Source organism: Sarcophilus harrisii, chromosome 2 (genome assembly GCF_902635505.1).
Source record: "Sarcophilus harrisii chromosome 2, mSarHar1.11, whole genome shotgun sequence".
NCBI classification, from domain to species: domain Eukaryota; kingdom Metazoa; phylum Chordata; class Mammalia; order Dasyuromorphia; family Dasyuridae; genus Sarcophilus; species Sarcophilus harrisii.
The window spans coordinates 21186875-21212446 of record NC_045427.1 but is presented as its reverse complement, the minus strand read 5'-3'; the positions used below and the strand labels follow the sequence as shown (position 1 = coordinate 21212446).

The 25572-nt window shown below is 52.5% G+C and overlaps 1 protein-coding gene across 5 annotated transcripts in view; it reads left to right on the top strand.

Annotated features, from left to right (window-relative positions):
• The first annotated feature begins 2062 nt into the window (after positions 1 to 2062).
• ZNF638 (zinc finger protein 638) overlaps positions 2063 to 25572 on the top strand; it is a 140185-nt gene continuing 116675 nt past the window's right edge. For 4 of the 5 annotated variants that reach the window (XM_031949724.1, XM_031949722.1, XM_031949723.1 and 1 more), the window contains exon 1: positions 2063 to 3159. In XM_031949724.1, the coding sequence (XP_031805584.1) occupies positions 2555 to 3159 (605 nt within the window). In that variant the 5' untranslated portion in view covers positions 2063 to 2554. The remainder of the gene's footprint in view (positions 3160 to 25572) is intronic. The other variant, XM_031949725.1, reaches the window with a different exon arrangement.

The window sequence follows — 25572 nt, the reverse complement described above, 5'->3', positions numbered from 1 at the left end:
ATTCTACTGGGACATAAAATAGGCACGTGGAGGCATATATAAAATAAAGTTGGGGAAGGATGTACACAGCTAGGGAGATCAGGAAAAAATCTCATCTGAGGTACTAAATGGGGTAAAACCACGATTTATTGAGTTGAAATCAATTATCTTAGATTAAAAACCTATTCGGTTCATTCAAGACCTTTTTGAAACCGCTCGTATGCTAGGCCTCCTGTGAGCAGGATGATGATAGAGTATGCTAGGGTAAGTACAGTGTTGGTAGTTGACAGCTGGATGGCTCAGGGCAGGGGTAGCTATTTGAGTAGAGAGAAGGGGACGGCTGTGAGAGATGTTGTGGAGGTAGAAAAAATGGTCAACTTCAGAATAATGTGATATTTATGCAGCACTTATGGTATGGGGGCACTTTGCAGAAGCTTCACCATTACTATATCATTTGATCCTCACCACCATCCTGGGAGGCAGGTGCTATTATTGTGCCCATTTCACAGCTGGGGAAACTGAGGCAGAAGCTAACTGGCTTTCCTAGAGTCACATGCTTCGTAAATGTCCAAGGACAAATTTGAACTTTGGCCTTCTTGCCTTCAAGCCTAGTACTTTATCCACTGGACCACTTCGTGGCCCCTTTTGGACACATGGATTGAAGTGTAAATCTAGCCCTGGACACTTGCTGTGTGACTCCGGGCCAAACAAGTCACTTCACTTCTGTCTGCCTCAGTTTTTTCCCCTATAAAATGGGGACAATACTGATACCTATTTCCCAGGGTGGTTGTGAGAATATTTGCAAAAAGCGCCTCGCACAGTACGTAGGGCAGGCACTGAAGGTTAGCCATCATTCTTGTGATTGTTACTATTGCTTGTGAGAGAAATAGGGAAGTTTGCGGCAGGGGCGTCTTGGCGAAGGGTAACGAGTTCTGTTTTGGACATGTGTTGTAGAGGTCCACTTGGAAGCGTCCAGTTAGTGACGCAAGTCCAGAGCCCAGAAGGGGCAGCCAGAGTAAGGAGACAACTAGAGGGAGACAGAGGGAGCAAGCTGCTGGAAGGGATCCAGGCAGCAAGGAGAAGGGCGTTGTGGGAGTGTGATGGCGAAGGGGGAGCCGGTGGAGGAGGGGAGAGGAGAGGACGCAGCTCCTGGGGAATGCTCCCAATTTTCTCAGGGTGATGGGGAGGCAAGCTTCCCTGCTGAGCCACAAATCAATTGCCAGACTATGTCAATGCAATCACTGATCCAGTTCTAGCCTGTGCTGTCTTATTTAATATTTTAGAGGAAAGACCACTGGTAACATTTAACTCTCCTCCCAGAACTCCTGTTCACAGGGTGCTGAACCAGGGTCCCTTAGAACAGAATCTTCCACAGAACCTTGGATTTGGTGTTAAGGAGACCCGGATTCAAGTCAAGTTACTTCTCTCAGAGCCTCAGGAGGGGTAGAGGGATGGCCTTGCAGTCAAGAGGACCCAACTGGGATTACATAACAATAATAGGGTCCCCCGGCAGGGCCGTGGTGAGCATCCGGGGACTGCGGACAGCTCCATTTCTTCTCGACACCAAGCATCCTTTTGGAGGCCTCTCTACGTGGACGCGGCCTTTGTTCCTGATGAAGCACATTAGGGAACAATGTTCTCCAGTCTAGCGTCCTTCCCAGACCGCCCGAGTGAAGGGAATCACCGATTTTCATGATAAAAACTCCTCCTCTTTCAGTGAATAGAAGTGAGCAGGACTGGTCCCGGATTTGAAGATTCAGCATCTCAGACACTCCCTGCGCGACCCTTCATCCTGTGGGCCTCAGTTTCCTCTCCGTAGAATGAACCGGAGAAAGAAGGGCAAGCCTCTGCCACAAACCTCAGACGGGCCACCAACCGGCCCTTGGCTGCTTGTAAAGGAGAAGCACCTCAGTCGGCCCTTGGCTGCTTGTAAAGGAGAAGCACCTCAGTCCCGCCGAGCCCGCGCCGGCTGACGCCAGAGTGTCAGCGCCGCGCAAAGGCCTCTGGGAGCCCAGCAGCCCGTCGCCTCTAGTTCCCGCCTCTTCCCCCGTAAAACGGCGCTGACGGTAACGAGAGCGTCTCCTCGGCGGGCGCTCGGGACCGGTGCGAGCCGCACGGTTAGCCGCCGGGACAGGGAAGCGCTTTCGGGCTGTGCTGACAGCGGCCCTGCGCCACCCCGACTGCGAAGTCTGCTGCCGACTCCGAGACGGCTCCCGTGGGTGGCACTTCCGAAGGCCCGAGGGGTCCCCGTCGGGGTGCTGAGCAGTAAGGAAGGGGGGGGCGGATTAGCGTCATCACACGGGGGACACGCCTCTTGCTCGCAGCCCCGCCTCCCCGGCCGCTCGTCTCCGCTCCCGCATCACGGGGAGTCGGCGCCTCGCTTTCTGAATTAGGCGAGAACGCCCCCGCACACCGCTCGCCCAGGGGCCGCCTGCGGGGGCACGGGCCTGGGGACGCGCCGGTCCTGCGGGCGGAGCCAGGACTCAACCTCCTGCCGGTGCCCCCGGGCACGTCTGCCTCAGTTCCCCGCGCTGAGAAATGGGCGTAACAAGGCCCCGCTTCCCCGGAGGATCGGATGAGGTCACTTCTGAACCGCGGGCTATTACGTAAAGGCGTTGCGGGGGGACCGGCCGAGAGAAGCCCCCAGAGGCCGCCCGGCGGGGAGCCCAGCCTCGGACGTGGCAAGCGGGCCGCCGGGGCGGGGCCGTGCCAGTTACCAGGGCCACGTGCCAGTTACCAGGGCCACGCGCGCGCTCGGCTCCCGGCTCCGCAGAGCGATCCGCCACCCCCTCCCCCTTCCCCGGGGAGCTTCTATCCCCGCCTTCTTCTCCCACCTATCAGGCTTCCCGCGCTCGGCCCGTCCCCGCCTCTGATTGGCCGGCGGGCGCGGAGGAGGCGGGCCCCCGACGCGGCTAGCGGTGTCGGCAGCGTCGCTAGCTCAGTGTCTCCGGGTCTCCGCCTGGGGCGGGTTGGAGGGTGTGAAGGGCCAGGCCGGGGCGCGAAGATGCCCCAGGACGGTGTCGCCGGCGGCGCGCCTGGGCACGGGCAGGGAGCCCTGGCAGCCGCCGCCGCCGCCGCCGCCTCTGCCGCCGGAGTGGTCGGGCTCGGCGGCGGGGCGCTCCTGCCGAGCCCCGCGTTGGTGGCCTCCGTAGCTGCGCCCGTCCCGGACCCGCTAAGGCGGTGAGCGCGTCCTCTGGGGAATCCGCGGCCCGGCCGCCAGTGCGCATGCTCCCTGGGGGGGTGTGGCCCCGGAGGGAGAGCGGGAGGGGGCCCGGCGGGGGGGGGCGGGCGCAGGGGCGGGGTCGGGCTCGGTGATTGGCCCGGACCGGGCGATAACACTTGACTGCTGGTTTTTTACCTGTGTAGCGCTTTCCCTACCTCCTCTCTGTGGCTGACTGCCCCCCTGCTGGGAGCGCGCGGCTGCTGGGCCCACCGGGCCGCAGCGCCGCCTGCAGACCCCCGGGGCCTGCCCCCGGCCCGCGGCTCTGTCTGCCGCTTCCCCCGGGGTGACCTTGGGCGGGTCATCGAGCGGGGCTCGCCGGACCCGGAGCCCTGGTTCCGATCCAGCTCCAGCGGGACTCGGGGCCGCGCAGCCTCCGGAGCTGCAAACGGGCTCTCCCTGCTCCGGGGCTGCTGAGGCATAACTGAGACGCTTGCCAGAGCTCTGCACGCCTCAGACCTAATCTCCGTGTTAGTGTCATGTTCCACTCCCCTTGTGGACCTAAAAGGCGCGGGCGCCTCCCAAGTCCCCGTCGGGACCCTCTGGGGGGGGGGGGGGGGGGGGGCGGGCGCTCGCCCTTGGATTCCGGATTGCGGGCCAGCGTTTGGCTGGCTCCCCCTGGGGGGAGGGAGGATCCCCGGAAGCCCCCCAGCCCCGAAGGGAGGCGTCCAATGACGCTCCTCTCTCAACCCCGAAGGGAGGCGTCCAATGACGCTCCTCTCTCAGCCCGTCTGGGAGGCTGAGCGCTCCTGCCGTGTCTTTAGGTCCTCGTGGATGCTTAACACAGTTTGTGGACCCTTTGAAACCGGCCCTCAGATGGTGGTGCCCAGTTTCAGAGCCTTGCGGGTAACAGACTTGTTCAGAGGAGGAGAAGATGCTAGATCTTTTGGGGTCAAAATCCCTCCACCCGCAAATGAGGAGAAGACCCAGACAGCAGAGTCGTGGAGCTCCTAAGAGGGATTAGGAGCGCAGTGAGGAGCTCCAGTCTGCTCCTTGGGGACCTATGAGCCGGGGCGAGGTGCTTTAGGAACAGACAGACTGAAATCTGGTGTCTGGAGGCGCCTCTAGTCCACAGAGAGAGGATAGAATTCATGACTGGAAGGCAGCTTCCGAGCAGTCCGGGCCAATGATCTCATTTTGCAGATGGGAGAACTGAGGCCCGGGGTGAGTGCTAAATTCCAGGTCAGACAGGTGGTGAGCTGGAGTCAAACTCTGGTTCTCTGGCTGCGGGCTCAGACCTCGGCCCCACACCAGCAAGAGTTATCCCTCTTACGGGCAGCACTAGGGGCCCATTTCGTTTCCCAACAGTCACTCTCCGTCTGCCCTTTTTGTAAATCCAGATATTTTATGTCCATCAGTTAAGGACTGTTCACTGAGAACCTGCCTTGGGTCCTCTTTCTGTCTGCTGGAATCCTCTTTTCCTGCTCCTTTGGAGTCATTGGGAATTAGCTTACAGCATGTGAAGGCTACATTTGTGGCTTAAGGGAGATCTAGGACCTCCTTGGGTGCCATCTTCGCTTTTTAGAAAAAGATAATAATTGTCTCTTATTTAGAAAAGAATTTTCTTTCTGTTGTTGAGGAAATGTATGCTGTCGTTTTCCGGGTAAGTTCCTCAGGAAAAACCGAGTGAGGGGAGCAAACTAGCCAATAGCCTCAGTGCTGAAACTCCAGCCTTCTCCTGGATGCCAAAGGGTTGAAGGCGAGCTGCCAACGGCTTTGATGCAGTGACTTCTGTGTCCGCCCAGTAGGACTGAGGGATTGATTTCCCAGGCTTGGATATACTATGACAAACGCAGAAACCCAACTACCTGGATTCCCATCACCTAGAATAGCCATAAAAGAGCATCCACGTGTCTTCCCCTCACAACCTTCTTTTTTTTCCACTTTTTTATATCCTTGTTTTCTAATCCTAACAGAGTTTTACTGTGTGGAAATATAGGTCATAAAACATGAAATAGGATGATTTATGGGCCAACAAACAGAACTTTCCCAACTTTTTAGAAGTTTGGGGCAGTAGGATAGAATATGTATTGTTATCTCAATATATTTTTTGCTGAAATGGCCTGGTTTTTTAAGTCTTCATCCTGGAAATATGGTTTATATTTTGGTTTGCCCTTAACCCAATGACACTAGATTTGTTTTGCTTTCTTATCCCATAAGATGGGAGATGAGGAAAAATCAGTTGTGTTCCTTGGATAAATTTTTGACTAAATATGGTATTGCCAGGATGGTTTACTTTTTTAGATTGCCTCATTCTAGGCTATTTTACTGTTTATACCAGTTGGTCTAATGGAGCCATGGTAGGATTAGGAGGCTGAGATAGGACCAGATAAGTACAGTTGTATTTTTTTTTATTAAAGCTTTTTATTTTTCAAAACATATGCATAGATAATTCTGCAGCCTTAGCCCTTGCAAAACCTTTTGTTCCGGTTTTACTCCCCTTCTCCCACTCCTCTCGCCTATATGGCAAGTAGTCCAACATATGTTAAACATGGTAGAAATATATGTTAAATCCAATATATGTATGCATATTTATACAGTTATCTTGTGTACAGTTGTATCTTGTTTTACACAATAGATATGTTTATGAAAAAGGTGTCATTTAATTGGTTATAGTTTAAGACACCAGGGGAATTTCTCCTTAAAGGAAGTCTATTTGGAATACTTTCCTTAAACCATTACCCACTTCTTAATTCATCCTTTGTTTAATGGGAGAGAGTAATTGGGAAAAAATTACTGGCTTGGCAGCAAGGTAATGGCTGATTTGGGGGCTCCAGCAATTCTCAAGTGTCCTGAGTTCTAGAAAAGCTGAAGTTTGCCCTTGTGATTGGAGCACCAGTTCCTGTCGAAGTGTTGAAAGCGTCAGATCCTAATGCTCATCACACCGAAGCTGACTTTGTTATTGGGTTTTCTTACACAGGTATCCCTGTAGTGAGCAGCCCTACCGTGGGTGGAAGGATTTGAAATGGAGTAGAACAGAAGTTTGCCCTGTTCTAAAGATGAGGAAAGTGGGGCTGGGATAGTTTAAGTGACTCGTCCAGGGCCTCGTGGGTAGTTCTGTTTGTGACTCAGCCCGTGAGCATTTGTGAAGGGTCAGAAGAGTCCGTGACTGGCCACGTTCAGGCCTTGAGACAGTGTCCGCTCCTCAGGAGCTCACAGGCCGCAGGGCGGCCCAGGGGATGGAGCTCAGGACTAAGGCGCGCTCTTCTCTGGGGAGCCGGGGGTGGAGCCACAGAAAGTGACCTTTTCTTTCCCTTGATGGACACGCGTATAGCCTGTTTAGGGGCAGCTAGGGGGCACCAGAGCGCTGGGCCCAGCCAGAGATACTGCCCAGATGGTGACCCTGGGCGAGTCACCTCACCTTCTGCCTCAGTTTCCTCATCTGTCAGAGGAGCCGCAGAAGGAAATGTCGAAGCCCTCCAGCGTCTCTGCCGAGAAAACCCCCGCAGAGGGACAGTTGTAATGTGCTTATGGCTTCTGCAGCCCATTTTAGTTGCACAGCTCTAGGCATTTATGAAATGAGGAAACCGGCTCCAAGTGAAGTAGGAGAGAAGGAGGGGCGGCAGAGGGCTTGTGGTGGGGTCCCAGGCTTCTCTAAGGAGCCGCCTTAGCTTCCTTCCCTGAGTGACTTCTCAGGTGCCTGATGGCTCTAGATTTAGTAAATGTCAGGGTCAGAATTCAAGCCGTTCACCTCCTCCCTCTGCCCTCTGCCCTTCATCCCTCCACTGTTTTTGTAGAGTAAAGGAAACTCACGGGGTCAAGTCCTCGGTTTGTGTGAATATGCTGGCGAGGGAAGAGGCCGCTGCTTTCTTTCCCCTGTCATTTGATTTATAGAATGGAATACAATGGTGTTCTGCTGGCTTAAGCAACTTTGTTATTTGAATGTGGCCCGTCATCCTTTTGCCTCATGAGATTTTTATCTGCTTATTGAAGTGTTATTTTGTACCGTAGCATGGAAAAATGGGAGGCAGTAACATTTTCCTCCTTTATTTTAGCAGTATCGTAGAAAACTTGCCCTTGTAGGCCTGGGGGACCCCTCTCCAGCAAGTTGCTGGCTGCTGAAATGTGGGGTGATCTGGTGTAATCCCCACTCCTGTTGAACCTTGTGTTTTGTGAAAATCTGACTCGCCACGAGTGAAAGCTGCCAAGGAATGGGCAAGGCTTGGGGTCTCTCCAAGGAGAGGGGTCCCAAAAGGCCCTGAGCCTCCTGGGACACCGGGGCTTCTCTCTTGCTCCCTAGTTTTTTCCCCACAAAGTGTCTGAGCCTTGCCCGGTCCAGCCTGTAATAGGGACAGCAAGGCCTTGTTTCAGGCCTGATGGAGTGTTTTCTGCATCTTGTGCGCGGAGTTGTGGAGATTTCTTTCTGGCTAGCAGTCGATTGTCAAAGAGCAGATCCAGGAGAGCCCCTCTCTCAAGTACCTTCCACAGACATTTTACATTAGGAGAGCTTAATTAACTTTGCCTCTAAGAGCTAAAGTAGAAGGAGCAGATGTCGCTGAACTAGAGGATTGGAGCTGATGTTTGAAGAGAAAAAAATCAAAGGGAGAATCTGTTCTTGATAGATTAGTCAGCTCTCTTCACCAGCAGATGCCTAATTGTATATGAATGAAAAGGGAAAAGAAGGTGCTTTGGGCATTTAAAAGGAGAAAAGAGAAAAGACATGGAAATATTTCTAGATTTTTTTAAAAATCGCTCAGTCCTTATAAAATTACTTTTTTTCATTTTTGTCAAACTTATTTTAAAAATCCGTACAATCAGTATGTGTAGTGAGACGGATGATGGAGCAGCTCTGTGAGTCACAATGAAATATGATAGACGTCAGTGTTCTGTTACAGATGTTAGCGTTCGTGTAGTTGTCAGCACCCGTGTCATAAAGTAGAAAGAGGAATACGGAGGAAAATATTTCTGTTGATAGACGGCAGTGTTTGGGTACAGATGTTAGTGTTCATATAGTTGTCAACACCAGTAATCATAAAGTAGAAGATAGAAATACAGAGGAAAATATTTCTATCTGTGGGGATGCTGATGGCACACTGGCATGTGATTAGGAGGAGAGAAATTCTGGCTGCAATGAGCAAGGCCCAAAGGAAGGGAGCAAGAAATTGGGAGGCTCGTAGAGCTGGCGCTTCTCAAGCAAACACTCAGCTTGTTTTAGCCATAATATTGTTTCTTCCTGGGAGTCTCTGGTTGGGGAGGGGAGAGAGCTGGAGATGGCTGCAGCATTTGCTTATTACTCCAGAGAAAATAGTTTCTGCTGCTCTGTCACATCAGCCGGGCTGTGCCTTCGAAAATGCCAGAAGACCATATATTTAGAGCTAAGGGTCCCAGTAGGTTGTCATCAAGTGCACGAGGCACAGAGAAGAGAAGCTGCCGACTGAGGGCTGGGCCCCTTGTCTCCAAATGCATCTTCGTTTCTCCACTGCACCCCACGGCGGCCAGTGCTGTCTTGTATGGGGCAGTCGGTGGAGGGATTAAAGGAATGAAACTGAGGCCGCCTTCTTAGTGTTGAGAGGTGTATTCAGGTAGCAAGGCTGAAGGATCAGTAAAATAACAGCTAATTCAGAAAATTGGGGACCTCAGGCTCATATTTATTTGTTTTTATTGGGGCAAAAGTGACAGGAAGCATTTTAAAGAACCTCACATTGGTTTGTTAGAGCTCAAAGCAGGTTGATCTCAGAGGGAAATAAGGACCAGGATAAAATCAAACAAGTGGATTATAGAAGCCCTTCAGGGAGGAGAAACCCCTCTTTCCTCCTCCCAGGAGAGATGTCCTCACAGTGCCTGTTGTCCCATCTTGGGGCAAAATGGAATCCTGGTTAAAATGAGCTGGGAGAGGGAACCCGTCACCTCCCCTCCCCGGAGCTCCCCAAGCAGAGGCTGGACCGTTCCTTGTGAGCCTTATCATATTGGAGCTTTCTCTTCTGAGCTCCCTTGGAGTATCATTAGCCTTTTCAAAGCTCCATTTTCCCCATCTTGGTCTAATAGATTGTGTGTGGGTATTAGAAAGTAAATGGGGATTTTTTGGAAGTTTTACAGAAAGCACAGATGACATAGAAAAAGTATAGAAACCCAGAAGGGCCTAAAATGTATATATAGTTTTATACAATATCAACATATTTTATTTTTCAGTATTATAATAATTCAGACCTTGAGGGCCAAAAACTTTTCCTGATTTTGGGGCGAGGGGTGCTCCTAACCCCCCTGGGATGTGGCAGGGATAACTGTCCCTAGTCAGAAAAATCTCTACCAGTTAAGAAACGTGATGAATCTGTGTCTGGGGCAGTGGTGCAGAAAGTCGCCCTTGTCCCGCAGTGAGTTAGGGCCACCCCAGAAGGGCCGGCTTGGCTCAGGCTTCCATGCTTGTGGCTGAGGGCCTTACCTCAAGGGGGATCAGAGGGCTTCCCAAAGCTGGCCTTTCCACAGCTCACATGGGAATGGATTGCTTTTCAGCTGGGAGTGGCAATCTGCTCTGGTGAGTCCCAGTTTGGGGTGATTTCTCTCCACAGAGAGAAGTCTTAGCTCTTTGTCTCCTGAGCGTTAGGGCGTTGTCCTTGGCTTTGCCCTTCTGCTGTGCCCACCAGGAGGAGGGTAGTAACAGGGAAGGGTGATGACAAAAAAAAAATTTACTGCCTGCCATGTGAGATGATCTCCGTGAGTGATTCCTTCCCCCAGGGAGTGTTTTCTGAGTAAAAATAATAATGATAATAAAACACCTCATATTTATTTTGAGGAACCTTTTCATCTTCAAAAGAGAGAATATCTTGTCTCTGTAACTGCTTCATTTAAATGAAGGTGGGGGGCTAGGAGCAGAGATTCCCCAACACTCATGCTGGTTCTTAATAGCAGGAGAGTGACAGAACTGGTAGTTAGAATGGGGACAGGAGAAGAAGAGGCTCATTGTTGACTGACTGGGCTTTTCCATTAGCTGGTGGTACTGAGAGGATACATAGAAGCGGCTCAAAGGGCGATGTGTGAAGGGAAAGGCAAAATGTCATCTTCCCCGGGGCTCCAGGTCAACCTGTCCAACCTTGGGTGGTGGTCACGATAAGCTTGTGTGGGTCCTTCTCCCGGAGCTCTCTTCCCAGTTTCAAAATGACTCCTCTGGGCAGTGAAATGAAAGCCCCTGCTTGTTCATCTCAGGACCTCAGAACATGGCAAATAAATGCCAAACTGCCGGCCTCATCTGCCAAGAATTCCTGCCTGCACCCGCGGCCCCGTGCTTGCACGAGGCCCCGGCATGGCCTTCCCGGCACACGGGGCCGTCCCAGCGGGTCTGCCCCCGGGACTGGCCCCGCTCTCTGGGAGTTAGCCCGCACCGGCCCTTGCGCCCGCTCTTGTGACTGGCTGGAGTTTCTGGGTTTGGTAACAGATGTCTCGGGTCGGTGAAGGGCTGCTTTGTACTCCCCTCCTCCTGGCAGCGCCACCCTCCCCCTGGCTTTGACGCCACTGCTGCCCCTGCCGCCTCAATCGCCTGCCTTGTGTTGCCTCTGTGAGTAGCTTATGACCCCACAGAAGCCGTTTTCCCCAAACCCCCAGACTGAGCCATGAAAATAGTGGTGATATTGAAAAGAACTATCTAGTTTTTCAAGAAGGTGAAGCCATTGAGTTATTCTCGGGAGCCGCGGCCCTTTTCTGCCTCCCCCGGGTTCAGTGTCTGCCCACTGTTTTGGACACCACACAGAACATCACTAACAGAACGACTTTCTTCTAAGAACATAAAAGAACTTGCCAAGTAAAGGGTCATTAATCTTGTCTGAGAATGAAGGGCACCGAATGGAGCTTCTCATCAGCCGGGGGCAGGGGGGTTCTGGGAGTACCCGAATCCTGTGCCCCCCCCTGCCCCATAACTCCCTTGTTTGTTACAGATGGTACTGGACACAGGAGTGGCCCGCTCTGGCACCACCTAGTGAGCCGTGCCGCAAAGTGAGTTTAAGAATTTGTAAATACCGTGTGCCAGTTAGCAAATCTTGTTACTCAATTCAGAGGCCTTGTGTTTAAACGGGGGTTCTTTCTCAAGATCAGTTAAGAGAAAGGGGGTGGGGTGGGGAAGGGCACTTACCAGAGAGCTCTGGGTTTGTGTCCCTGGCATCCGTTTTACTGCCACCCTCAGCACAGGACAGTTTTCTCCAGTTTGGGGGGAAAACAACACAGCAAAACCGGGGCTGGAGACTGAGTATTTCTTGTGCTGCTGAGAAGGGGAGGAGTTTCTAGAGCTCCCTAGAGGGGAATCACAAACCCTAGAGGGAATCACAGAGCTGGAATTGTCCTTCCTTCCTGAGCCGGGTCCTCCATGTTGAGCCTTCTGCCTTGGGGCCCCAAGCAGTGGGCAGGGCGGCTCTGGTCCCTCTCCCCGGTACATGCAGAGAGGGCAGAAGCTGCTGGAGTGCACAGTGGTTTTACTGCGTGTATCTCTAGCATCCTCCATATCATCGGTACGTAAGAAACACTCATGGATTGAAAGAATGAAACGGCATTTGTCAGGCACTTAATGTGTGCCAGGCCCTGTATCAGGTGTTGGGAAGACAAGAAACTAGCTCGTTCTGCTCTTTAGGAACATACCTTCTAATGAAGAGAAAGGAAACAGCATCTCGAGAGGGGCTGCCAGGTCAGGATTGTGAGCCAATCCTAGAAAACCAGTCATTTTACCAGCATTTATTAAGTGCCGACTGCAAGCCAGGCATTGGGTTAAGTCCTGGGAATACAACCAAACTGAAACTCCAAACCCCAATCGGCCTCTTTGGGAGTTCACAGATTAAGGAAGAGAAGGCAAATTTAAATAAATAGAGGTCACTCAAGGGTAAATTGGGGATAGATAGTCTCACAGAGTCAGGAGGTCTGAGCAAGGATTCGTGCACACAGTTAGTCTTTTATTGAGACCTGGAAAAATCCAAGAAAGCCAAAGGGGAAAATGAGAGAGAGCTCTGGGAAGAGGACTCAGCAAATGGAAATGTTGCAACGGATGCAGAGAGAAAGATGTAAGAAGGCTGGGAAGGAGATCGAGAACTGAGGCAGAGGAATCATATTGGGGACCAACCAGGGCTGGTAGCTGTGGAACCCGGCACTCATCGGGAAGGGGTGAGAGAGGGAGACACACACACACACTCACACTCTCACACTCTCACACATACAAACACACACACACTCACACACACATATACTCACACATACACACACACACACTCACACATTCACACACACTCTCACACATACACACACACACACACACATCTAGAAGGGTCTCAGTCTCCTATGTGTAAAAAGAAATTAATGGGGAGAATTAGGGCAAGAGGGGATATAAAGGGTTTGTAGATTAATGGGAATGGGATAAAGAGGGAGGGGAAGGGTGGGGGACAGCAGAAGGGGAGTCATCCCTTGGAGGGGATAGGGTAAGTAATAGGAGGGCAAGGTAGAGAATGGAAGCAAAGTTAAAAAGCCAGCAGACAAACGAGATACACACCAACATTATAGTAATGATCAGGAATAGAAGTTATTGGAAAAAAGGAGGGGTGATAACCATTGACCTCAGACAAAATTAAAGCTAAAATAGACTGAATCAAGAAATAGAGAAACTATACTGTATGTCAGCCATAGTAATCAGTATTGTTTTAGGCTATTTAAAATAGTGTAAGGTTGAAATGTTCCTCTGGTGTCGAGAATGTTGTTGGTGGATTGAGAAAAATATAAAGCTGATGTTATCAACCTTCAGAGAACAGAGGGCAAACAAACGTGTATATGAATGTATGTGCATGTTTGTGTATGATTATAGATACCATATGTGTGTGTTTGTATACATATGTATATGTGTATGATTATAGATAACTGTATGTGTGTGTTTGTATATATGTATACGTGTATATGTATATGCGTGTGTTTGTGTATACATATGTATGTGTTTGATTATTGAGATCTATGTATGTGTGTATATGTGTTTATATATGGGTATAAGCATGTATATGATTATAAAGATCTGTATGTGTGTATATGTTTCTGTATGCATATATGTGTGTGTGTATGATTATAAATATCTCTGAATATGTATAAATACATCTGCTTAATTGTAGCCTTCTTGGAAAGGGAGGAAAAAAGAACAAAGTAAAAAGTGAGCAGCAGAGGAAAAAAGGCAGCAAAGAAAAGCTGGATGGCTCAGACACCATGTATAGGGTTTCTTACATGGGCTTTCTGGGCGTAGAAATGGATTGTTTCCATTGATCTCGGCTTTCCAAGTCAAATGGGATTTTATATTTGATGCTGGAGGTAATAGGGAGCCACAGAAGCTGACTGGCAAGGGGAGCGACCTGATCAGAGTTGAGCTTTGGGGGAGGTGCCTTTGACAGCTGGGTGGAGGATGGGCTGGGGGGGGGGGGGGAAAGGCCCCCAGAAGGACATTACAGGAGCTCAGAAATGAAGCTGGGAGAACCCACAGGGGGTGGCAGTGCCAGAGCAGAGGGGCACCCACAGCAGATACCTAATGATGGGGATGGCAGGACTTGGCTCACAGCTGGATGGGGGGGCTAGAAAGGGGGCAGGGAGACTGGCCTGAGAGCCGGGCCGCAAGATGGTGGGCCTAGGTAGTAGTGAGGAAGTTAGGAGGAGGGGAGGCTTTGGGGCAAGATGTCGGGCCCAGTTTGGACGTGTCAACTTGTTTGTGGGACGTCTGGCTCGGGGTGTCAGACCGTGGGAACTCTGCCCCTGGAGTTGGGAGAGAGGCTAGAGATGGATTAGCAGGTCTGAGGGTCATCTTCTAGAGATGACAATGGAGTTCCTGGCAGCTGATGAGGCGTCCAATGGAATTCTGTAGAGGGACTGGAAGCACCTCCAGGGTGAGCAGGGCCGGCCTGAAGCATGGGGAGCCTGGGAAGAGGCGGTCATCCTGAGGAGAACTGGAAGCCTGAGGGGGTCGGCCCGTTTGAGGAAAGGCCCTTAGATGCGGTGGAGAAGGGCGTTTCCCTGGAATGATGAGCTACAAAGGGAAGGAGAGATCTGGAAACATGGGATGGGGGCAACCAGGATTGGGGATGGTGGGTCTTGTTTGTGGGCAGTATGGGGAGAAGGTGGAAGTCATTGGGAGCCTGAAGAGTCCTGAGAGACTAGTTCCTGGGGTATGCTTGCCCCTTCCTCCGGGCTCTCTCCAGAGGTGACATCCTCACCCAGACCCAGCTCCCTCCTGGTGCCAGCCTGGCCAGCACTCCTCCTGGACTCCCAGGTGAAGTTGGGGAGGTGGGGATGCTCCTTAGTGCTCCCTCCCAGGCCATAAAGTCCTCAGTGCTCCCTCCCAGGCCATAAAGTCCTCAGTGCTCCCCCAGGCCATAAAGTCCTCAGTGCTCCCTCCAAGCCATAAGGTCCTCAGTGCTCCCCCAGGCCATAAGGTTAGTAATCCTGTCAGAATCACAGTAGCTGTTCTCTAAGTCCTCCCCAAGGCTCCCACCCTTCCTTCACAAGCTCAGGGCCCAGCTCACAGCCTTCCCCCCAGCCCCTCCCATCCCCCTAGGGGGGGCACAGGCAGTGACACCCCAAACCCCTCACTTCAAGCTACTCCTCCTCCGCACCCTCCCAGAGGCCCCATTTGCATGTTCAAGGGCCCTGAGAACCCCTTCTCTGATAATCATCTCCCCCCGGGGCTTCCTAGGCCAAAGGCTTGTCCACCTTGGGGCCCTTAGGCTCTTCCAGGCCATCCCCATGGCCCCATCCTCCTTTCCCCATCCTGACCCGTGGCGAGCCTGTCCAACCCAACACTTGACCCCTTGAGTCCCGTCCCCCTTCTGTCACTGCTGGTGCCCCCCCATCCCTGCCCCCACTGTCCGCTCCTGTGGGCACACTGAGGACAGAGGGAGAAAATCAGGAAACCTTGATGCTGTCCTGGCCACTAGAAATCCATGTTCCACCCCTCCAGGCACCCGGGAATCCCCTCCCCCCCCCCCCACTGCTTCCCTAACTACCTCACCGTCCTCCTCAGTGGGGGCAAGATGGCCTGAGTTCAAATCTAGCTTCAGACCCTCTCTCTGGACCCTGGACAATCATGTCACTCTGTGCGCCTCAGTTTCCTCATCTGTGAAGTGAGCTGGAGGAGCAGAATCTTGGCCAGGAAAACCCCAAGGGGTCACCACCAAAGCTCTCCCTCTCATTCCAAAAGCCTGTCCCCCCTCAGACTTCCCATGGGTCCCCCGAGGCGACCCCACTCTGTGCCAGGAGCCGTGTCTGTTAGCAAACTCTGAGGCTCCCCCTGGGCCCGTGCAGAAGGCAGGGCCTCCCGAGGCCCTGGGGGGAGGCAACAGCACAGGAGAACACCATGGAGAGGGCCGGGAAGGGCTTAGGAGGCAGAGAGGGGAGGGAGCCTTCCACGGGGAGGGGGAGAGCCAGCAGGAGGCCCTGTCTCCAGACCTCCAGCATGGGGAGGGGGCCATAAAGCAGAAGTCGGTGGGAAAAGGGAGGGGTGGTGAGGATGCAGCAGTGATAGGGCTCCCCCCGGAGGTGAGGGAGGGGAAGTGTCGGGGACAGCCTGCAGCGAGCTCTTGCCGTAGTCCCAGCCAGGGGAATGGGGTCCAGAGAAGATGGGGACCTACCATGGAAGGGGGTACTGTGGGCCTCGGAGGTGGGAACCAGGAACAGGGGCTTTGGAGGAAGATGCCGAACTCCCTGTTGGCTCTGCCGAGTCGAAGCTGGCTGCAGTCTGTGCAGGTCAGAGTGTTTGTGAGGCAGCTAAAAATCAGAGATGGGAAGTCGGGGAAAGCTTGGGGGGGGGGGGCGATGGATTCGAGGCTCACCAGCACAGTGATGGTCATTGAATCCACTATCTCCAGAGAGAGAAGAGGACCCCAGACCAAGTCCTGGGGACCCCCAGGGTGGGTGAAGGGAAGGGAGAGTAAATGGAGAAGTGCTCCTAGGGATGTGGGTACAGGAGGAACGAGGGGTACGAGATGGATGGGGGCAAGGGGTCCACGGTGTCAGAGGCTGCAGGGGCCTAGATGGACGAGGAACAAGGAAAGGCCTCTGGGTTGGACCAGCATAGGCCTTTGGTAACTTGGGAGGGAGCAGCCGAGCTGGAATGGGGGGTCAGCAGGCAGCCAGCACAGGGTTAAGAGGAGGGAAGGAAGGGGAGGCAGCAGTTGGACGTGGCCTTCTCACAGAGCTTAGCCACAAAAGGGAAGAGCAGGGAGGGCTTTATAGGGGGAGATACAGGCATGGGGGGAGGCTGGCAAAGGGGCCACTGGAGGAGAGGGTGTGGAATGGGGAGGGCTCTTGGGAAATGGCTTTGAGTTTTTGGTAACCCATGAGACGCTCTGGGATGAGAGAGAGGGGCCAGAGGGAGCCGGGAAAGTGTGCGGAGGGCCCAGTAGCCTGAAGGCCCAGGGAAGTTGTGGGGGACCCGGTCTGCACATCGGGGCTCTTCTCCAGCAGCATTTCCAGGTGCCTGTGGAGGATAAAGGCAGCAGCAGGAGGGAGGCTGAGGCCTGGTGGGGTCAGCTCCTGAGGAGAGATCAGGGCCGGCTGAAGTGGCTCACCAGGAGGTCAGCATGGAGGGGGAGGGCAGTGCTTAGTCTGGAGTAGAACTGGGGGGCCCAGTGTGGACAAAGCCAAGGGCAGGCCATGGGAAGACCAGGAATGTGTGACCTAGGCCACGGAAAACCCCCTGAGGTTAGAGGGATGTCTCAGTATGTATGCTCCAGCCCCCATGGGATTAGGGAGAAAGGTGGTGGGCCCCTTGAGGAAAGAGGATGCCCTGGAGAGTGGGGGTCAGCAGCTGCCAGGACTTTGGAGGGTGGGGGCTATTGTACCTCAGAGACTCCTGACCAGCGGTGTGAGGGTGGGGACCTGGAAGTGTTGGTGGGGGCTCCCGTGGGCCAGAGGGCGGTTCGTGCTGGTGAGGATGGCCGGAGTCTTCGTCATCGGTGGTGAGCCTGGCCTTCGAGGCAGGGGATAGAAAAGGAGAAAGCAAGCTGTGAGATGGTCAGGGAGGGGCAAGGATTTTCACAAGAAACGGGGAGGGTCACCAGTATGGGTGATGACACCCTTTCTGTCCTCCTGGGGCTTCTGAAGGGGTGGTTCAAGGCTGAAGCTGGGCCGGACACAATCGGCAATGTGGTGAGGAGGCCAAAGAAGGCGTGGACTCGAACAGGATCTCCAAAGGGTCCCCAGGGAGGAACGGACAGGAGTCAGGGCTTCTTCCAGAGAACCTGGAAGGAAGCTGAGCAGAGGGAGAGGTGGAATGACAATGGATTGTTATCAGGGAAGGAAAGCTCTTTGGTTGGTGATGGGGAAATGGACTATCTCTGAATGAAATTGAGGGTTAGTGAATAATAATGGTCAAAACCTTTAGAAACTTTCTCATAAAATTTTTTTGGGGAAATTTTATTTTAATCAGCAAAAAAACTGCCTTGTCTCACTTGTACCTCAGACCCCCATCACAAATACATCTCCCACAAAAATACCCCCACAAAATGTCTCATTCTGGGAGGGGAATGAGTAGCATGTTCCACTGATGTCTGCTGACATCATGCTTGGCCATTATTGTGATTGAGTTCAAAATTGTCTTTACAATATTGTCCCTATGGGAGTTTCTGATCACTTTGCATCAGTTCTTAGAAGTCTCCCAGGCTTCTCCTTCATTTCAGTGGGATTACAGTCCTATTCCCCAACTTGTTCAGCCATTCTCAGCTGGTGGACATCTCAGATCCCCTTCTTTGCCAGCTCGAAAGAAACTAAATATTTGTATCTCCTTAGCTGTGGTTTGTTTTAGGAGGTATCCTCCCATCAATCCCCCCTTCTTTCTTCCCCATCTCCTTTCCCTCCTCTCTCATTTCCCTAATGAGGGAAATGTTTTTCTGTACCTGCCTATGTCCATTTCTCCCTGTCTTTTTGACGGTTCAGATGGGAGTGAGCTTCAAGTGTTAACGCTGCCTGCTTCCTTCCTCCGTTTGTATCCACTGCCACTTGTTCGCTGGGTGATGTCCTTGTCCAAGCTTCCTTTCCCTTCCCCAACCCCCACCCCCACCGCCTCCCCCTCTTTCCATACTTCTTTCATGATCATCAAACTATCACAGACCCATTCCCAGAGCTTAGACTCTTTCCATGACCCCAGGTGCCGTGGGATAGAGAGGGGACACATGTATCATCTCCCCTTACTGGAATGGAACAGTTGATCCTTGTTTAGTCCCGTGGCAGTCACCTTTTAACTTCTCTTCCCTCCTGGGTTTGGACTATGCAGCTCTGCTCTTTCCTTCGAGAACGCCTGGAAGTCCTCAGTTTCACTGCTGACCCATTTTCCCCTTGAAGGGTCTTGCTGAGTTTTTCTGGGCAAGTTATCTTGGCTGGAAGCTCATTTCCTCTGTCTTTTGGAATATCAGATTCCAAACCGTCAGCTTCTTCTACTGGCACTTGCTAAATCACGTATGATCTTGGCTGTGGCTCCTCCGTGCTGAGTTCTTTGGGCTGTAATGTTCTTGAGAGTTGTAGCTTTTCTACTTCTCTTTTGTCTTCTGGTTCTAAGAGACTGAGGAAAGTTTAAGATTTCTTGTAATAAGGTGTCAGGCTTTTTTTGTCAGGGTAGTTCAATAATTCTTAAATTTTGTCTCCCTGATCTTTTTCCAGGTTGTTTTTTGATATGAAGTATCTTACATTTTAGCTTCTCTTTTTTTAGTCTTTTGACTTTGTTTTTAATATTTCTTGTCTCATAGAATCTTTGTTATCTGTTTGGTCCATTCTGATTTCCAAAAAATTTGTTGCTTAAGCAAAAGTTTGCTGTTTTGGGTTAGATCAAGCTGTTAATTCAATTGAATATCAGTTGAATCTGTGCCCAAATTGTGTTTTTCTTTGAAGCTTTGCATGTAGATGATTTGAAGTCATTGGGTTTGTGTCTTGAACATCCCTTTCCCCATTTTGGGGTTGAGATTGCTTTTTTACTTACTGACTTTTGACTTGATTTTGTACAAGGAAGGTCTGTGCAAGACCTATTGTTGCTTGAGTCTGTTGAGTATTGGTTTATTCCAGGATCTCAGAGACAGCTCAGGTTGGGGATCTGCAAGCTTTTAAATGAGATATTTGTTCAAGCACAGTGTCTAGCTCATAGTAAGTGCTCAATCGGTGCACATTCCCTCTGCCTCCTTCCCTATAGTAAATGCTTAATAAATGCACATTCCCTTTTTGCTTATTCTTTATATCTAGGGCAGAGACTGCTTCCTGTACCTCTAGCATGAGCCCTGCAAGCTCCTGATGGGCAGCCGGGGACTGCTCCTGGACTCAGGCCCTCTCAACCAGCTGCTGCTCAGGGGGACCGAACTTTAGGCTTCTCTTTGCTTTAGGATTCCTGCAGTGGCCATTCCTCTGCAGGGCCCTCTCAGCTGGCTGCTGCTCAGGGGGACCAAACTTTAGGCTTCTCTTTGCTTTAGGATTCCTGCAGTGGTCATTCCTCTGCAGGGCCCTCTCAGCTGGCTAGTGCTCAGGGGGACCAAACTTTAGGCTTCTCTTTACTTTAGGATTCCTGCATTGGCCATTCCTCTGCAGCCTCCAGCAAGGACCAAACTCTGGACCTGAAATGCTGTCTCAGAACCCGAACCTTTTCTGTGGGGCCTGTTGTCCCCCACCCCCCATCCCCAGCTGGACCCTGCCTCAGGGCACCTTGGACCTGAGAGCTGGGACTGAGCAGTGAGTGACAGAACTGCCAGCTGGCACCCATTTCCACACCTGTCTGGGTCTGCATGTCCCTCTTAGTGCTGGTGCCCCCAACTCCACTTGTCTTCAGGTGTCCCCTGCTTGTTTCCCCTGCCAAACTGGGTCAGACAAAGGACTCCCTGTGGCTTTATCTAGATTCATCAAAATTCAGTCTGGTTCATTTTCTAGATGGCTCTCCCCACCTTGGCTGTGTCCCTGGCCAATTCAGTCTTTGTGTAAAAACCTCCTAAACTTTAGAGTGAGGTAGTCAGTTAACATTTATCAGGCACTACTTGTGTACCAGACGCTAAGCTAAGTACTGAGGGTACAAAGAAAGGTCTAAGACGGGAGGGGAAATACACAAAAAGCTCAAAAGGGATGGGGAGGGGGGATGATGAAGTTCTATACTGGAGTAGGAAAGGATCTGAGGGGGTGATAGCACACAAATAATCCATCTCACAGCTGGGTTCTGGGAAATGATGCTCAAAAAGAGGGTCTTGGAGGAGTACAAAGATGCCCTCTTCTCCCCAACTAGAGGGGTGATGGAGGGTCTCCAGGGCAGGGGCTGCTGGGCAGGAGAAAGCTTCAGAGCTGATTTCAGCTCACAGATCATGGGATCTGGGGATCATGAAATCCAAGGGGGTCCAGCGTAGGGAGTAATGAAGGGGAAGTGGAACAGCTATCTCAGGAAGTGGTGAATTCCTCCTTCCTGGGGGGTCTTCAAACAAAGACGAGAACATTTCCCTCTTTCTAGTGGGGCTTCTCTTTGGGATAGAGATTAGACCAGAAGGACCCTCAGGTCCTTTCCAGAACCACACCAGTCTAGTTTGGGCCCTTACTTCCCATGACTTGTGTGGTCTTGTTCCATTCCCCCCCCCCTTTAGTCCATCTGCCAACTTGCTGCCAAGATTATCTTCCAAAGGCACAGACGGGACCTTGTCATTCTCCTTTTCAAAGGGCTTTGAGGTCTCCCTGTTTCTGGGGCCAAATATGGCCTGGCCTCCTATGGCCTCCCCAACCGGATTTGGCCTAACTGATCCCGGCTTCCTCGGATTCACCCTAACCGATCCTGGCTTCTTTGAGGGTGTTCTCTTTTGCCCTCCCTGTGCTCCAGCAGCCCGGCCTTCTGATTCTCAGACCATTCCTTTCTGGTGGCTGTTCTCCCAAACCTAGTCTGCTGGAACTGTTTGCACTGATGCTTTCTCTTCTTCCCCATCTTTTACTGTGCCCCCCTCAATGCTATTTTTGTTCTTTTTCTTTTCAAATCACTTTAAATTTACACTTATACATGTATATTTTATCTTCTAATGGACCTACTCAATGGGGCCTCTTAATTCCCTGAGCACAGTAGGTGTTCCATAAATGTCTGTTGAAAGTAATAAAATGTCCTGTTTGTCAGCCTCCATATGATGGGTCTTTATGTTTCTTGTCATTCACACCAGTTTTCTTGGGACGTAAGCTCCTCTGGTACAAGGAATAGGTTGGATTTGCTTTGTCAGGGCTTCTATACAATGACTCACACAGATAAATGTGAAATAACGCACTTTGATGATCACAGGAAAAATTCAAAGATTTCATGAAGATGAAATTTGTTTGGAGAGAAGACCACAGGGAGCAGGAAATATCTTTGCAAATTGTGAGAACTAGGTCAGTTTGAGAAGGTTTGAATAGGCCTTCGCCAGCCAAGTTACACTGTGACCAGGCTTTGTGATGCGGACACTGGCCAGGCTGGAAGGACTGGCAGAGGGGCACCGGGCTTGGCAGTGGAGTGCTTGCTGGCAGGAAAAGGTCAGCTTTCTTCTTGAAGGATGCAGTTGTGGTGGGAGCTTGAAATGGGATGGGTCTTTTTGTCACGGCAATGATTGCTTCTTAAATTTTTCAGTTTAAAAATGTGAGTGATGAGGACAATTATGTTAATACTTCCAGAAGGGGTTCTTAACTTTTTCTGGGTTGCAGATTTCTTTGGCAGTCTTTTCAGAATAATGTAATACTTAAAAGAAGAAATACCAACTTTCAGGTAGAGGTCAGTGAAACTAAAAAGGGAATTTTTCACTATTCATGTTCATAGATCCTCTGACATCTCTCCCCAGATCCCAATCCATAGATCCTTTGTTAAAAACCCCTAGGAGCTTTTGTCCAATAGATGTCCTACTAGTGTAGATCCTAACACCTCTATTATTATTGGCTGAAAACTGAATGGCCCTGGAGCCATCTTAATAGGTAGCCTCTCCATTGATAAGTTGACAGACCTCTCACCAGCTCCACACTTGTAATCTTTCCTACTTGGCAAGACCTAACCTGGCAGGGGCATCCTCCTTGAATCGGATAGTCATAATATTTTATTTCAGTCATTTAACATTTTCTCCCAACTATATGAAAGCAATCTTTAATATTTTTTACAGTTTTGAGCCTCCAAATTATATCCCTCTCTCATCTCTCTTCTCCCTAAGACAGTCAGCAATCAGATGTAGATTATATACATGCAATTATGTAAAGATTTCCATCTCAGTCATTTTATATTTAAAAATTTGAATAAAAGAAAAAATGAAAATTAGTATTATTCAGTCTGTATTCAAACAATATCTGTTCTTTTTCTGGAGGTGGATAGTATGCTCCATCACATGATCCAGCAATGTCACTTAGTCTATAGCTCATCAAAGTACCTGGTTTGTAGCACTGACATCTGGAAGTAATTGGGAGTTTGTCGCTCCCCCCACACACACACACTCCTACCTTTTTGTGATTCAGTTACATGCAGATAGGAAGTGATTCTCTAAAGGAAGTGTTCTCTCCTTTCCATAGCAGTAACATCACTCTGCCAGGATTTGAAGCACTAACCACTAATGACTTGTAGTTTGCAGCCTGTTTTCTGAAGTCTGGGACAGTATTTGCCCTTCTCCATGCCTCCCATACGCCTCCATTTTCTGGGATTTGTCATAGATCAGTGACTGGCTCTGCACTAGCAGTTCTTTCACTCCCTAAAGATGCTCTTTGTCCAGAACGGTGCTCCCCCTACTGGGCCCCATTAGCATCCATCCCCTTCGACGGGGTGGGCCTCCAGAAAGGTGGAGCGGAGGCAGCGGAGAGTGGCCCAGCAAAGCTGCCGCAGAGGCTTCTGGTCCCGTCCCTGCCCCCTTCCAAGGGGCCTCTGCCTCTGATGGACGAAAGCCCTCCCAGCCTTTTCCTCACTGCTTCTGTCCCGCTTCCCTTCATCTCCTCTCTCCTCCTCCATCGGTTCACCGTCCTGTGTGTGACGGCCCCCCTGGAGCGTAAGCCCCTCGAAGGCAGGATCTGTGTTTCTGCTCGCATTTGTGTCCCGTTCTTGGCACTGCCTAGAACACAGGAAGGGGACAATACTGAGCCAGGTTCTGAAGGGCGTAAAAGTGAGAATAGCGCTAAGAATGCCGGAGACAGCCAACACTTACGGTCCCCGTGTGTCGGGCCCTGGGCTAAGGAAGAGACCACGCTGGGAGGCTGAGGACACTGAGGGAAGCAGAGAGGCCCAGCTAGGAAGTGCGGGGGCTGGCCGCCGCCGCGAGCCACAGCCCCTTGACGCTCAGGGCACAACGTGGTAAATAAGGCGCAGACACAGCGGGGCCTCGGGGGAGGAGCCAGAGCCGTGGGCCGGGCCGGGCCGGGGCCGGAGAGGGCCCGGCCGCTCCCGCCGCAGCTGCGGTCCCGTCAGCCACAGCCCTGCCAGCGCGTATCCCCGCGACACACAAAACTAGAGCCTGGGGGGAGGGCCGGTGATGGGGGGTCCTCAAAGGCTTCCCGAGGAGACGGTGAAAGCTGCGCCCCGGCCCGGGTGGGAGCAGAGCCCCCGGGGTGCCCGGCAGGGTTAGCGCGGGCCCCTGCCCCTGCCCCTGCCCCTCGGGGCCGAGCAGGGGGGCCCGGAGCGCGCCGCCCATGCAGCTCCCCCAGGAGCGCCGCCTCCCGGCCCCGGGAGGCCCCCACGGGCCTTGCGGGGCCCGGCCTCGGGCTAACAGCGAGGCTTCTCCTGGATGTGCCTGCGTGTGCGCGTGCGCGGTCTTCAGGCACCAGCTGGCCCGAGGGGGCCCCTGGAAAGGATCACCCCCAAGTCCCTGCGGTCCGGCGGGGCCGCGGGGTGCAACTGCCCCTTGCCCGGGTCTCCTCGGTACCGGTGTTTGTGAAGGACCCGAGCCCGGCCGCGCGCCCCCGCCTCCCTCTGCAGCCTGCGCGGCTCCCAGGTGCTCCCGGACCAAGGAGAGAAAGGCCCGCCCACGACCCGCGCGCTCTCGGGCCAGCCGGGGTCACCCGCACGGAGCGCGCGGGGCCCGCCTGAGCCCGGAGGTCCGGGGCGGAGGCTCCCTCGCCCTCCGGCGTCCCCGCGCAGCCCCTCGGGGCCGGGCCCCCGCGCCCGCGGCTGCTCTCTGCCGCCATCTGCCGGGCCTTGGCCGACCTGCAGTCTCTGCCCTGGGAGGGGGGAGGAGGCCGAGGATGGAAAGAGGGGAGGGGGGGAGAGGGAGAACGGAGGAGGGGGAGAAAGGGGGAAGAGCAGGAGGGAGGCCAAGGCCTGAGCCCAGCAGTTCCCTGGGAAAGGCCTTGGTGTGGGGAACTCCCTGTGAGGAGCCTCCCTTTACCCTTGCACATCGCCAGCTCTCGGGCAGCCTCGGGCCTCCGGGGCCCCCAGACATCTTCGGACCCCTCTCCGGGCTCTGCTCCCCTTCACTGGGCCGCCTACCTCTGTTCTGAGGCAGGGTCCGAACCTTGCCCCTGATTGCTTTCCTCTCCTGGGTCCTGACGTCATTCCCAGGCTCCCCTTAGCAAAGCCGCAAAGGAACTGCCCGGAGGCGGGATGAAGCCGCTGGGCAGTGAGGACTCCCAGAGAGGAGATGGGCCCCTGCGGCCCTCCCGTTTTAAAGGGGCGCGTGGCTGAGAGCAGAGAATAGCCATTTACCTGGGGAGCAAGGAGCTTACCGGGAATGGGATTCGTTCATTTTCCCTTCTTTCCCTCCTTCCCTCCCTCTCACCTTCCCCACCTTCCCTCTTCCCTCCCTTCCTTCCTTTATTCTCTCCCTTCCTTCCTCCCTTCTTCTTGCTTCTCTCCCTCTTCTTTCTTGCTTCTCTCCCTTCCTTCCCTCTTTCCTCCCTCCCTCCCTCCCTTCCCTTTTCCCTCCCTTTTTTCCTCCTTCCCTCCCTCTCTTCCTTTTCTCCTTCATTTCCTCCTTCTTCCATTCCCTGTTCCCTCCCTGCCTCACTCCCTTTTTTCTCTTCCCACCTTCTCTTCTCTTCCCTCCCTCCCTTCCTTCCTTTCCTCCCTCTCTCCTTTCCCTGTTCCCTTCTGGCTCCCTGCCTCCCTGCCTTCTTCCTTCCCTTCCTTTCCCTCACCTTGTTCTACCTGGGAAGGGATCCCCACAGGGACCCAGAATGGAGATTGGCATCCCTCCTGATGTATCCCCTGGCCCACAGCAGATCCTTGAAGGCCAGAGCTCCCTGGGAGATGGTCCAGTTCATTTTATACAACACCTGAGCCTTTTCTGCCCCTCTGGCATGGGCTCATCTCCAGGAAACTGTCCCAGGAGCCTCGAATTGGGAATGTGTAGGGCCAGTACAGTCAGATTCAAATCCAGCAAGGGAGAGGGGAGAGGTGGCCTGCTTCTGCTCCTACTCTAGTTTCTGCTTCTTGCTCCCTGCTCCAGCTCCAGCTCCTGTTCCTGCTCCAGCACCTGCTTCAGCTCCAGCTTCTGCTCCCTGCCCCTGCCCCTGTT